The following is a 15,548-nucleotide window of genomic DNA, read 5'->3' on the forward strand; positions in this document are numbered from 1 at the left end:
AATGCTTGATAAGACTACCTTCAAATGTCTTTTATTAACCTGGATATGTTATTTGGGCAATATACTGAATATTCACAATATATTCCTGATCATTTTTAATAGTGATTTACTTAAATTTATTCACCTTCAGGTCATCCAAGATGTAGAAAAGTTCATTTGTTCATCAGAACAGATTTGGGGAAATTTAGCGTTACAACACTTGCTTACCAGTGGATCCTCTGCAGTGAATGGGTGCCGTCAGAATGAGAGCTGATAAAAACATCATAATAATCTACACCACTCCAGTCCATCAATTAACATCTTGTGAAGTGAAAAACTGCATGTTTATAATAAACAAATCCACCATAAATGTATTTTAACCCTCACATCAAAATCTACCAACATATTTGTTTAGAACAGTTTTGGAATGTTCCGCTTGTAAACTGTGCTTGATGTGTGCATATTTCTCTCCTGATTTGGAATTTTGTCTAGAGGCAGTGGTTAAAAGCATATTAATAATGCATTTGTTTATTAAAAACGGTAACGTTGATTGGCGGACTGGAATGGTGTGGATTACTTGTGGATGTTTTTATCAGCTGGGTGACGGCACCCATTCACTGCAGAGAATCCTCTGGTTAGCAAGTAATGTAATGCTAAATTTTTCCATATCTGTTCCGATGAAGAAACTAGAAAGAAAATACATTTTTAGCAAATATTAAGATTTTGAAGGGATCTGTGTATAAAAATCTAAGATTTGGGGTGAACTATTTCCGTAGTGATTTTAACATTTTTTTCACTAATTTTCTTAAAGACTAGTTGATTAGTTTTGCTAGTTTAGTCATCTTTAGTAGCCAAAACAGTGGAAAATTTCAGAATGAATAAACACATGAAAACAGCTTGTGTTTCATGCTTTCATAGAGTACTGTATGTTTCGGGCCCAACTGAGCTGAAATCTGAAACACTACAGCTGTTGGTTTGAGCTTTGTGTCCTGCATTCATTGTTTTCTATCTTGACCTGGTTATTTCTGCAGCCAAAGGCCCATTTGTGTACAGCTCAGGTAATGACCGCTGCATGCTCAGGCTGATCCTCTGGGTTTCATCGTGTGTTTTTATACTGGATCCACCCTGCTGTCCCTCTCCTCCTGTCAAAAAACCCCCGAAACAAACACTGACCGAAGTGGACCATGTCCTCACACTGCCACTTTTTCCCATAGTGCCCTCTGATTCTCCCCAGTGCTGCTGTTTTTCCCTCTTTGTTGCAGATCAGTCCGATCTCTTCATATACACTGTAGTGAACACAGGCTTCTGTCTGCTGTTATTATAACTTGTAGAAGGGCTGGATGGTATGAGGAAAATTCATATACAACATTATTAATTTTACATTATGGTAATGGTCACTATATAAATATCTTGGGTAGAAATAAAACAAAAAATGTCTACAAACTACAGTTCAAAAGCTTGTGCTCGGTGAGGTTTCATTTTATTTAATTTTTTTGAAAGAAGTCACTTATGCTAACCAAGGCTACATTTATTTAATTAAAAATACAGTAAAAACTGTAATATTATGAAACATTATTCAATTTTAAAATAACTGTTTTCTATTTGAATATATTTTCAAATGTAATTTATTTCTGTGATGCAAAGCTGATTTTTTTTTAGCATCATTACTTCTGTCTTCAGTGTCACATGAACCTTCAGAAATAATTCTGCAAGAAATATTTCTTATTGTCACAATATTCTTATTATTATGTTGAAAGCAGTTTTGCTTCTTAATATTTTTATGGAAACCATGATACTTTTATCAAGATTCCCTGATAAATACAAAGAGGAAAAAATAAAGTTTTTTCTGTCACGTTTGTTGAATTTAATTTAACCCTCGCTGACCTCAGACTTTTGAACAAAAGAGTTAATTCATTTATCGTGTTAATTTGAACTTTTTTATTATTTGGAAGTTGATGGACGCAAACTAAAATGTATCATTATTCATTACAAATAAATAACATTAGCTATTTCTTTCATCATAATTGACACTTTATTTCTCTTAACAGCAAATTTATATTCATGCATCAGAAATACAAAATTATATCTCACAATGTGACTATTTCCTTTTTTAAACTTTATCTCACAAATGCATAAATACACAGGCACATCAGACTGTAAAAACGTATTTCTTTCATCACTACATTTTTCGTGCAAATATAAAAATGGTAAAGAGAAAACACTACACTTTTCTATCGTTCTGCGATAAATGCCATCATACAACCCAGTCCTAATTGGTCGTTTCATTTTTTTCCCCTCCCTTTGTAGTTACTAATTCTGCATAGCTGTGATAAATAATATAATATCTCTAAAACAAAGTTTTCATTTGTGTATAACCCGCCTTTGTGTGAAATGCCTTTTGAATTATTTTAGTTTCTTCTCTTTTAAGAGTGCGTTTTCTTGGTTTTTGGTTGCTGTGTGGTTTTGTACTTGCAGCACCTGTTTTTAATCATTCAAAGAGACAGAGCAAAGAAAAATCCTCACAAATCATGTTCACTCCAGTAATTTTCTCTTCACTGACAGCAGTTAGCTAATCATTTTGAAAAGTGTCACTAAAGAGCCATCTTTTTTAATATGTTCCGACATAATTAGGATATTATAAAGACATCCCTTACAAAGATTTAACATGAACTAAATGTGAACTGGTTAAACTGCAAGATGGGTGGTTATTAAAAATGCAGATTTTGCACGCACTTTAAGCTTCTGACATTGATGCATTGCACTGCAAAAGAAAAGTCGGGTAACACTTTAGAATAGGGAACACTTGTTCACTATTAACTACGACTTTTCCCTCAATAAATTCCTAATTAATAGTTAGTAAGGTAGTTGTTAAGTTTAGGTGTTGAGTAGGATTAGGGATGTAGAATAAGGTCATGTATAATAAGGCATTAATATGTGCTTAATTGCTACTAATAAATGGCTAATATTTTAATATGCACGCTAATAAGCAACTAGTTAAGAGACCTTAAAATAAAGTGTTACCGAAAAGTCTTATATATGTAACCCTAACAAATCAGTAAGATGGATGTGATCCTTTATAAGTTTGTGAATCTCTTTTGACACTTGGTTGTACGAGTGTTTGATTTAGTGATTTAAAGAGACTGATTTATAGACCAGAGAGCTGAAGGAGAAAAGAAAGAGTGAACGAAATGAGAGTAGGTTTACTGCTAGCTTGTCATCGCCATTAAAGCGCAAGGGTCTGTTTGGTGGGCGAGCGCAGGCTGGGTGTCCGTTCTGGCTGTGGTTGTGTGAACGCCGCTCGGCAGATTAGCCTTCATTCTTGATCTGAACTGAGTGATGGAGCGGCCGCTTCAGAGTGTCAAACTCGGCAAACGTCAGCGCTGTGGGCCGAGGGACGCCGTTCGGCTCGGTTTGTTTCTCGTGACTGAAACAAAGGGAGAAGAAGATCCATTTTCTCACGTAATACAAAGCTCAGTCTGCCTCGTTCTTGTTTTGTGGATTTGGAAAAGAGAGAGAGATGTCTGACTGACATGTCCGGTTATCTGTGAGTAGTCTGAAATAGACAGGCATTTCGAGTGCAGATAGCTTCTTTACCAATTTTTATGAGCGTCACAGAGAAAGATGAATGAACAGCAGTGTTTGTCACTTGTGGTTAAGCAGGAGTTATGTTCTGAAATGTAGTAAGATGCCTACCTAGACAGCATTTTAGGGCATGAGGGATATTATAATAGTGTTGTTTTTAAAGACATAAAAAACGAAAACTATTAATAAAAAAAAAAAAAAATTGCATTTAAAAAAAAATTTGAATGAAAATTCTAAATGTTTCCTATAGCTAATATCTATAATATCTAATAAAATTAAATATTTTAAATAAAAACAGAAAATATCAAAATAAAAAATGTCAAACTAATGTCAACTATAAATACTATTTTTCATTCATTCATTATATTTCATTCATTTTCTGAAAAGAGCTGTTAAAAATAGTTGTATAAATAAATGTTTAAATGGAAATATTATTAACCAGTATTTGAGGGGAAACATTGATTGATTGATTTGTCTATTTGTTTATTTTATTTTATTTTATCTTGTATATGCCCCGTCATGTAGGCCGTAGATAGAAAGCTCATGAGACTTTTGGCAAAGATATAAATACGCTTATAGTGCAGAAATCATAGAACGGCTACATCACATGATCCCGTCTTGCTACAGACTGTTCTAACACTCGTCTCTCTGTGTGTCTGTTTTTCTGCTGTAGGGTCTCAGAGGATCAGTGACAGTGAGTTCTCAGACTATGACTGTGAGGATGGTGTTGGCGTCGTATCAGGTAAGATGTTAGCAGGAACACGGTGAAAATGACACCGTCTGACAGAGGTGATGAAGACGTTTACTGCTAAATGTGTTCAATATAAAGTCACTTTTTGCCTTTGAAAACAAACATCTCAGAACCATGTTTATTTCCAAATGATGATGACTGGAAGTATGCAATGTGATGGGGTAATGTGAAAAATATTTATATAGACTATAAAAAAAATCTGTAAAAATAGGGCACAATGTACTGTATTATGAAGAAATTTTCTGTATTTATTTTTTTAAAGGTGTCTTACCTATATTTTTGCATTTCGTTATGCTGTGTTTTAGGGTTAATGTACAGTAAATGTCTTTTGCAATTTTTTTGTTGTTGCTTTTTTTGTATTGTTATATACATTAGTGTATTACTATAGTATAAACTGTATACCGCATCTGTGCTACTGTATATGTAGCATACCATTGTTTGAAATGTTTTGCATTGCATAATGCATACATTGTTGTTATTGTTAACCGAAAGTAAAGCTGAAATAAAATGAAAAAATGAATGTTAGAAACAAAAACTTGTTTCCATGGCGGCTAACTAAAATAAAATAAGTTAAAGTACAAAAACTACTAAAACTATAACTTAAAGATAAATGAAAGCTAAATAGATATATTAAAATAATAATAAAAATAAAAACAAAAAAATAAATAAAAATGACAAAGCACATAAAATTACTAACAATGAAAATTAATTTTTTGTTAAAATTATTTGAAAATTTCGATATGAATAAATACTACAATAGTATATAAATAATACTAAAATAACACTACATATTATATCATTTTAGAATATATTGCGTACTCTGTACCACACAATATATACTGTATACTTTAAAAAAATATTTAGCAATTTATACCAACAAAAATGTAGTCACATTGTGCCCAATTATCATCATTATCATGTCCTTTTTGCATTTTTAATCCACTTTTGTGTTTAAATGTCTTAACTTTTTGCAGTTCAGTTGATTAAATCAAAATGTGGGACACATTTCTCATAAATTCAATAATGTCCTGCTGTGCACAGCATGAAGTACGGTAGTATGTTATATATGTCTTCACCACTCATAAGCCTATTACTGGTGCTAAAATGTTCATCTGTACAGGTATCTCAGATGGGAAGGGAAAGCCTAAACACACATACACATCCACGCACCCTTTTTAAAATTCCAGTCGTGCTCTTTGTGATAGAGGGAAACCCTCCCTCAGTCTCTCTCTTTCTCATTGATTTTGGCTCCGTCTCTGGGTCGGTTGTAAAGTGCTGATGCAGTGCTTTCCGCCGGGAGGAGATGATTAACATTCAGAGGAATTATAGATCGCTGCTTTCCCTTCATGCGCTCTGTGCTGCTGTAGTTGTTTTCTGGCCCGTGTGTCTAGCAACCCGTTCATTTATTGCAGCATGATGCACCGGTGCTGATGCAGTCTCTGCGCTGGAGCATGCCGAGGTCACGTTCAGACACTACAGTATGTGTGTGACAGACCAAACCAATGTTACTTGGACTGCAATACATTCATCCCCCGCACTTTTTCCGGGCAAGTGTGTTCAAGTAGAAGTAGAAGTAGAAAGCAGGGCCAAGACGCAATGAAACAAGATAGTCCATGTATGAAATATTTTTTCATATCAATTTATTCATATTTATTCATATCCAAAACGAGACGATGTGAACATTACGGAGTGCTAAACACTCTCATGCAGTGTATGTTTCATTCATACTCGAAGCCTGAGGGCGCTCTTGCTCAGAAAGTCCGAAATGGCCTCATAGATGTAATAACAAGTTTTGGGGAAAGTTACTTTTAAAAGTAATGCATTACAATATTGCGTTACTCCCTAAAAAAGTAACTAATTACGTTACTTAGTTACTTTTTATGGAAAGTAATGCGTTACGTTACTATTGCGTTCTATTTATAGCAAATGTAAAAGCCCTTTCACACCAAAACGTGTAATGAATAAACCTCAGGCTGAAGGAAAAGTAAATTCACGTCTGTACAGAAGAACACAGGAGAAGAAGGTTCAACACTCTTCAGCAATAAAAAAAAACAAAAAAACAATGAAGCACAATTGTTAGTTCATCTAAAGTTATTTTTGCTTATTAATATGGTTGAACTGGATCATCAAAGGTCAGACATCGGTTAATAAAATGGGATTAGATACATTTGTGTTATTTAACATATTTAATTATTGCAGGTTTGCGTCATATTCTGAGTTTGCATTTCACTGTTTTAATTCATTTTGATGAATACTAAATCAGTGGGATGAATTAATGCACATTCACATTTAGTCTACACACAGCGCACACAACGCCCCTGTATTTCCGATTTCTCCCAATATGGGGACAGGAGACTTGTCAGTCAATAAATGGGAAAACAAAGTAACTTGCGTTACTTTTTTGAAAAAGTAACTCAGATATTTTCTTGTAAAATAAAAAGTAATGCGTTACTTTACTTGAAAAAAGTAATCTGATTACGTAACTCGTGTTACTTGTAATGCGTTACCCCCAACACTGGTAATAACTTATGACGAGCAGGATATTATTACAGTATATAACTATATTCCTATAATTATAAAAATATAGGAAAAACATATTATAGAATACAAATGATTGCTTATTGTCCAAATTTTTTTATTTTATTAGTTAATACTTTTATTCAGTAAATTGATCAAAATGTTCTTTTGAACTGTCTATTTAGCAAAGAGTGCTGAAAAATGTGTCATGATTTCCACAAAAACATATTAACAGTTTTCAACATTGTTAATAGTATTTCTTGTTTCTTGTTTCTAGCAAATCAGCATATTTGAATAATATCATGTGACACTGAAGACTTCACAGGAATAAATTGTATTTTAAAATGTATTCAAATAAAAAAACTGTTATTTTAAATTGTAAAATACATTTATTTTACATTGATTAAATATATGCAGCCTTGATAAGCTTAATAGACTTATTTCAAAGACATTTTTAATGGTAGTGTATCATTATGTTACCTTTAAGATATCTTGGTATGGGTATAATTTGAATATAAAAAAATAATTTATGATAATTTGCATTAAAAGTGTCCATTATTCATTAAGACAAAAATATTATACTTTAAATATACTATTATATAATTTAATACTGAGAAAATAGTTTAAAATTGACTATATTATCCAACGTTTGTGGTTGGTAAATATTCCGTTAGCAACATGAAAACATCAAACTCTATTAGAATCAGTTCATAGTTCATAATAAAAAGTAAACAGTAAGCCACCATAAAGGCAGAAATTCCCTCACTGAACTTCTCTTTAATACATTGTTCTACCTTTGTTCGGTCTGTTTTAATGTGCGATACAGTCAGTTGAACATCAATCTTTTGTAATCATGCGAGGCACTGACCTTAGCGTGGCCGCTCTGAATGCTGGGTAATGAAATGCCATCAGGCTGAGTGGGTTGACGGCTCTTGCATGAGGAAAAAGTCATTATTCTGGTTTTGGTTGTGAAAGCTGTTTTCTGATTTAATGGGAGTTAAGTTCATTCATGGCTGGAATATATTGGCTTTAAAAAAGCAACTTTTACAGCAATTTAAGAACCAATTATTGCGAAAAAACACATGGTGTTAAATAGATAATCTAGTATGATTAAACATTTTTGCTTGCAGGACTTTATTAAAGCATGTTTAAATTGCTATCAGTAAAGGGTTTAACAGTTTTGCATTAGTCGCTCAAAATGAAGTACACACGTAGTAAAAATTAGTGCACAATTGTAATTCTTTCCCTTTACTTCATTACAGACTATAGAAACGGCAGGGACCTTCAGAGCTCCACCCTCTCTGTGCCTGAGCAGGTCTTATCGTCCAATCACTGCTCTCGGTCAGCTGACATCAACCGAGCACGGTCACGGTCTCCCAGCATGCCCCCTTCTCAGAGGTAAGACAGATCTCTCTTCTGTTGTCTGAATCACAGTTTAAGAGTTTTGGTTTATTATTAACATTTGATTCAAGAACCCAACAACACACATGATCTAGTGTAACAACAGTGTGTGTGTATCACTGAATCAACAGCGACCCTGCACCCGAGTCACAAAGCCGTGTCTATATTCTATATATTGATGTTTAGTAAAAGGTTATTTAGGTCGTTTTTTTGTTTGTTTGTTTTTTAGTAAGCCAGCAAGAATTGCCATTATTATTGTTATTATTTTACATTTTATAGCAGTTTTTCACTTTAGGCAAGTTTGTTTGTTTATTATTGTTGTTGTTACTAATATTATTTATTTATTTTTATTTGTCTGTTTATTGAAGAGTTATTTAGGGCTTCCTAATAAGCAAGCAAGTGTTGGAATATATATTTTTAAAGATTTTTACTGTGCAGGGGCTATCTATCTATCTATCTATCTATCTATCTATCTATCTATCTATCTATCTATCTATCTATCTATCTATCTATCTATCTATCTATCTATCTATCTATCTATCTATCATCTATCTATCTATCTATCTATCTATCTATCTATCTATCTATCTATCTATCTATCTGACTGATTGATTTATTGCACAGCTTAGTTTTAATAAAGTGCAAGGAAATGCTGTTTTCTAGGGCCCCTTTATTGGTATAATCATAACGCTCGTTTAAAATGATCTTTGTTCTTGATACAGTTAGATGTGTGAGTGTTGGTGCCATTGAACAGTAACCACATTTCTTCCACGTGAAAAGTTTGGGTTCATCCCATCATCACCATCAGTTTCAATGAAAACATGATCCTCTCTCTTCCCTCAAATCTCTTCATCTCTCTTCTGAAAATCCACGTCTATTCTCTCCATCTGCCTGCAGTCATTTTCTCACCTTACCTCGAACCCGACACAGTCAGCCTCATGACAGTCAGCTGGAGGAACTCAGGTAGAGCCATTGATGCCAACGTCCGTCCCCATTAACCTCCCTGCTGAGAGCCTCCACTAACACATCAGCGTTTCTCAAACCCTGACTTCCTCTGAACTTTAATGAATCCAGGTTTTCGGTACAATACATTTATAATCATAACATGATAAGATGCAACCAGTTTGATACTATTTTGTTGAAAACCTGCATTCATGAGGGTCTCTGACATTGAGAAACTTGAATCTGCACAACCTCATGTTGACTTAATTACAATCCTGGTATAAATGCATAATTCAAGATTCTTAAAGGAGCACAAAATTATATATTACACACACACACACATATATATATATATATATATATATATATATATGCAGCATCATGCAAAATCAAATCTTTTTGGTTTGCCAATGCCACTACAAAAATTCAGATATTTATTTTTTTACACTTATTTTTCACGTGTGATTATTCAATTATTCTACAACTTAGTTTTTTCACATGGCATGCGTCATAAAAGCAGCACTCCTCACAGGTGACTCAATTTAAGTTATTTCAATATTCAATGCTAATACTTTATTTTAAACTCTTTTCTGTATTGAATGAATTATGTCTGTAATTGAAAAATACAAAATTAAAAATTAGTTAAAAATGTTACTTAATTATTAAATTAATGTTTTATTATTAGTAGTAGTAGTATTACTGTTAGATGTTAATAATATAAATGATTTTGAAAAAGAGTTGGAAAATATATTCACCATTAAACCTAACAAGCTTCTGTCTTTGTAAGAATGGTGAGATACTGTATGCCTTTGACTCATTCCTAAAGCCTCATTGTCATTCTCTCATAAGGTCATCATAAAGAAACTGAGCACTTATTTTTACAGCTAGCTCATGCTTCGTTTTAACAAACTGAGAAATTATGTAAAATGGAATTTATAAATACAGTACTTCACTACCTTGAGCTTATTAATGGGATCGTAGTTTTGCTTTGTGTGTTTAGTCTCTAACTTGGTGTTTTGTGTGAAAAGTTGTTCAGCATGTGTTATCCACCAGTAATGTACATTGATCTGGATTTTTTTTTTTTTTTTTTACTTTTGATAAAACGCTTTAACAAAGATATGTTGTGTTATCAGGGAATAGTTCACCCCAAAATTAAGATTTGCTGAAAATGTTCTTACTCTCAGATGATCTAAGATGTAGAGGAGTTTGTTTCTTCATCAGAAGAGATTTGGAGAAATGTAGCATTACAGCACTTGCTCACCAATGGATCCTCTGCAGTGAATGGGTGCCGTCAGAATGAGAGTCCAAACAGCTGATAAAAACATCATAATGATCCACAAGTAATCCACACCACTCCAGTCCATTAATTAACAGCCTGTGAAGCTGTGAAGAAACAAATCCATCATTAGGACATTTTTAACTTCAAACAGTTGCTTATCTAAAATACGTGTCCTCTATTAGTAATATTGCTTTTCTCAAGTGAAAAAGTTGCCTCATCTGAAGCAGGAGAGAAATAAACCCAGATCAATCACCGTTTACAAGTGAAAGCAGTCCAAATTAGTTCATAAAACATAATATGAAACAAATATGTCAGTGGATTTTGATGTGAGAGAACAACAGAGGATGGACTTTTTCACTGGAGGAAGCATTATTATGGATTATGGATATTTTGTCCAGAAGTGACAGCTCAGTTAAAATGCCTTAATGATGGATTTGTTATTAAAAAAAAAAAATGCAGCTTTTAACTTCACATGATGTTAATTGTGGGACTGGAATCGTGTGGATTATTGTGATGTTTTTATCAGCTGTTTGGACTCTCATTCTGACGGCACCCATTCACTGCAGAGGATCCATTGGTGAGCAAGTGATACAATGTTAAATTTCTCCAAATCTGTTCTGAAACAAAATTGTCTACATCTTGGTTGGCCTGTGACTGAATTTTCATTTTTGTGTGAATTATTCCTTTAAACCCTGATGAAGTTGAAGGTGTGTGTAATGCACACACTGATGGTTTATGTGGTCAGTTCCAAATATCTGCGTCTTTTTGGCAGCCGTGGCCATAGTGTGTGTTCCATCAATCAGCGGGTGGTGGTCAGGTTACCGCGTCCTGCAAGGATGGCCCATCATAGAGACGTACAGTGACATGGAGGGGTACCGGTGCTGCAGCCTATTTGGGTCAGCCATTTATGGCCTGTCTAAAATGTCGACAGCCTTTTTGTTTCAGGATGAAGACATTATATGGGATGATATCCAACACCGAGAGCATCCCTGCTGCCCTGTCATGAGCTGTGCCAATTTCACTACCAAAAAAAAAACACGTCTTTAGTACAGTCCTCATCTTGGCTTATTGAATATATTTTAAATGAAGTTTATTTTTCTTAACCTGATTGTAAATACAGTAGTCAACATTTGAAGTGGATCAAAAAAGTTAATCAAAGTCGTCCTAAGACAACAACGAGTATTGTTTTGGTTTTAGGACAACTTTGAAGAAAGATTTTGATCCCCTTCAAATGTTGACTACTGTAGTTTGTCCATGTTTAAAGTTAAACCAAGGAACATTTTGTCCCAAAACAAGCAAAACAGTGAAGATGTCGCTTTATTGTTGCTTACAGTGGTAAATGGCTAACACGTGCTCTTAAACAAAGTCATTTTAAAGTATACGTTCACATTTTCTATTTCCTCAACAAATAGTAGCTACATTTTGTGCCTTTAGCATGATTGTTTTTTTTCTTTTATAATTAAATTTACCAGCTGATTTTGGCTGTTATTCTTTGAACTTTCAAAATAATACAATACAAATTTATGGGCTTAAAATGCTGTAAGGCTAATAATATTTTCGTTTGCATGCAAAAATTAAAATGAGAGCTTGTGCAGCTTTTCATGTCCTAAACCCATTCCTTGATCTTTCGTTTAGGGATGATCAGGAATAAAAAAAAACACACACAGTTATTTATTTTGTTTATTTAATTTTTCTATATTTTTGTAACTGTTCAAGCTGTCTATCATTTAAATATAAATATTATTTTACAGATATTATTTTCTATAAAATTTTTCCTTTTAAAAAATTATTTTTATCATTCTTTTTTTTTTTTTTTTTTAGATATATTTATTTGTATTTAACAGCCTTTTTTTTATTTTTTATTTTTTATAAAGTGTCACTTTATTTATCTCAATGTATTATTAATTAATCAGTGTTTTGATGCTGGACAACTTTTCAGACTCTACACATCCTTTTGTATTGTCTTGTGTATTAGTATGTTATACTGTGCCAAATGTTTTAAACAGTGTTGGTTCCAGAAGTATTTCCCATTCATTTTCTCCACAGGGATTAAACAATAAAAATAAAAATAGGAGGACTGTCCTGAAAGCAAGGTTTCTGCAGGTCTTTAATTTCCCCTTCCACAAATTAAGGCAGACTTCACATTTTATGTAATTTTGCTTCTTAAGTAAATGTTTGCACTGGAAAACAAGACAAAAATACTGATGAAGAACATATTTGGAATTTGTGCTCTGCATTTCATTATTGACATTGACATATTGTGTTCCATTCAATTTCTTCCTTAAATGTTCTTTACTTGGCCTTAAAAAAAAAAGTCTTAATAAGTCTTACATTTACTTTCTTAAAACCTGCAGAAATTCTGTGAATTATTTTACGTTATCTGTAATAAAATGGATGGGATTTTTCCTTCTGTTAAAATGTGGGAATAATCTGAGAGTAATATTTCTTTCCACAGTTTTTAATAATAATTCATTCATTTGTTTAATCTATTTCTTGTTTATTTGTATGCTTCAGTGATTTGAGTGCTGTAAAATTTGTGATTTTGGATTTCATTGTCCTAATCTGAATTTAATTATGATTTTATAGTGTTTCTTTCAGTCTTATTAAATCGTATAGTAAATCACTGTTGGGTTAGACTCCTGTATTGGTTGCTTCCAAGTGCCAAAGACGACACAACTTTACCTTGACCTGTTAGAGTCTCTCAGTGATTTCCCAGAATGCCATGCGGCGTTCTGAGACTCCATCAGCCCGACCCAACCGACCTCACCCACACTAAACCTCGCCCTGTTTCCCCCAATCACATTTCTCCAGGAATTACGGAGCGCCGGACAGGCACGAGTATCACCACAGGTCCCGTTCTGCAGACCAGCGGTCCGCACTGGAGCGGCCCATGTACAGTCGCTCTCGCTCCACGGAGCGGCCGCCCGACGGCCCCCACATGAGATCATCGATGCCCTCCCTGCCGTCAGGACACTCCGCTCCATCCTCCCCTGCCTTATCGAGGTGACCCAGATCAAAGCAGCCGCTCACCCCGCAAAACAGACCTGACTAATCAAACAAAACATCCTTCATGTGCTAACAAAGACTCCCTGCATCCAACCAACCGACCCTTTGATTTTATTTATTTGTTGTCCTCTCTGCAGCAGTGCTGTTATATCTGCTCCATCTCATCTCTGTAGATGCACCAGATACTGTTCATTTCTTTTTAATGATTTGTTTTATAGTGGTGTGGAATCTCCATTGGTTGTTATCCCTAAATTGTGATGTTTAACTCATTTGTTTTTCCCCCATTTGGTTCTTTTTGTCTCAAATCCTACTGTTTTGTTTGTTTTTGGTGATGGCGGAGAAAAATGCACACTTCTCTTGCAGCATCACTGTGGAAGAGTCACCTTCATGTGCCAAAGCATCAAGCATTTTGTCAAGTGTAGTAAATGTACATACTACTGAATATTTGAGTGTTGTTGTAAGTTGTTAAACTAAAGCATAAGCCTACATATAAACTAAATATTATATATTTTATGTAGTTTGGAATAAAATAGCAGACCAGTTGGATTATATCAGATGCTGGGTTTCTTCAGTCATTTAAACAATATATAAAAAAAAAAAAGTCATTCCAGAATCAGTTTGAGTTTTTATTAAAAGTGTTTTTATTAAAAAGACAAAATAAAATAAAACAATAAATAAAAAATATATTGTTCAAAATTGTTTTGTAAGAAATGAATACTTTTACTCAGCAAGGACATAAAAAGTGACAGTAAAGATATTTATAGTGCTACTAAATATTTTAGTTTTAAATAAATGCTGTTCTTTTAAACTTTCTATTCAACAATGATGAGCAGAAAATCAACGTATTTGAATGATTTCTGAAGGATCATGTGACTGAAGACGAGTAATAATGCTGAAAATTCAGTTTTGCATCACAGGAATAAATTACATTTTAAAATATATTTAAATGAAAAATAGTTATTATAAATTGTAGTAATATTTCATAATATTAATATTTTTACTGTATCTGTGATCAAATAAATCCAACCTTGATTAGCATAAATAGGCTTCTTTAAAAAAAAAACTTAAAAAACTTAAAAAACCTTACCTACCTTAATATTTTGAATAGTGTTAATCTTATTAATAAATTATATATTATTATACTGCATATCTTGTATTTTGAGGAATTTACTATTAAAATAACTATAGTTTGCATGTTTAAGACAGACAAAAATCATCTTTTTATAATCATATTCATATATTCATCATTAATTCACTTACCGTATATATAGTACTACCTAGGTGATTTTGCAAATAATTTAGTTTTTGTTTATACAAAATGCTGATGGAAAACCATGATGTTTGTTTACTGTTATTTTAATCCTTAGCATCATTCAAATGGATGTGCATGATATTACAGCACATGTATATGTGAAATATCATATATATGACTGACTAAACCACTCCTTTTCAGCACATGCTTTTTAACCCTATTTATTGATAATATATTGTTACATGAGTTATATTTTCATTGATTCTTCATAGACCAACTCTGAAATCTCTTTATGCCTTTTTGTTTAATGTCCTATTATGATACTTTGTGTTGATCAGCAGTTTCTTGCTGTCGCTGTCAGTGTTCAAGGTAGCGTTAAGGTACATAACAACCATAATAATGGTGATGATTTTTTGTCTACTAGGGCGCATCCTCGTGGAGGATCGGTTCAGACCAGCCCCACCGGGACCCCCATGAACAGCAGGAGAGGACGACAGCTACCACAACTGCCTCCAAAAGGGACGCTGGAAAGAAGTAAGTCTGTTTTTCTGTGCAGCTTCTTTTTGTCTCCATGTTGGCTCTTGCTCATGCTGTTTATTTGAGTGGTTGGATTGCAGAATGACTGACTCGGCAAAAGTTGTGCTTTGCTATAGTTACAGTCAGCAATGCATCATATCCCAGTTATAGTAGTGTTCATTTCAACTGGGGACATAAAGAATATGACTGTTTTTAGAAAGAAATCTTGCCTAAAATGCATCGATGTATTTTCTGTGGAAATGAGAATATGAGAATAAAATATACTTTTATAATTATAAAATGCAATTGTTAACATTGGCTAT

General features: G+C 33.5%; 1 protein-coding gene across 29 annotated transcripts in view; it reads left to right on the plus strand.

Annotated features, from left to right (window-relative positions):
• rims2a (regulating synaptic membrane exocytosis 2a) overlaps positions 1 to 15,548 on the plus strand; it is a 175,052-nt gene that overhangs the window by 100,526 nt on the left and 58,978 nt on the right. For 25 of the 29 annotated variants that reach the window (XM_058746410.1, XM_058746408.1, XM_058746411.1 and 22 more), the window contains 5 exons: positions 4,235 to 4,303; positions 8,092 to 8,227; positions 9,128 to 9,193; positions 13,263 to 13,454; positions 15,134 to 15,243. In XM_058746410.1, the coding sequence (XP_058602393.1) occupies positions 4,235 to 4,303; positions 8,092 to 8,227; positions 9,128 to 9,193; positions 13,263 to 13,454; positions 15,134 to 15,243 (573 nt within the window). Of the gene's footprint in view, positions 1 to 4,234; positions 4,304 to 5,139; positions 5,860 to 8,091; positions 8,228 to 9,127; positions 9,194 to 13,262; positions 13,455 to 15,133; positions 15,244 to 15,548 lie in introns of those variants that run through there. The other 4 variants (XM_058746420.1, XM_058746421.1, XM_058746429.1 and 1 more) reach the window with 3 other exon arrangements.

The sequence above is a fragment of the Onychostoma macrolepis genome, chromosome 16 (assembly GCF_012432095.1).
Source record: "Onychostoma macrolepis isolate SWU-2019 chromosome 16, ASM1243209v1, whole genome shotgun sequence".
NCBI lineage: Eukaryota > Metazoa > Chordata > Actinopteri > Cypriniformes > Cyprinidae > Onychostoma > Onychostoma macrolepis.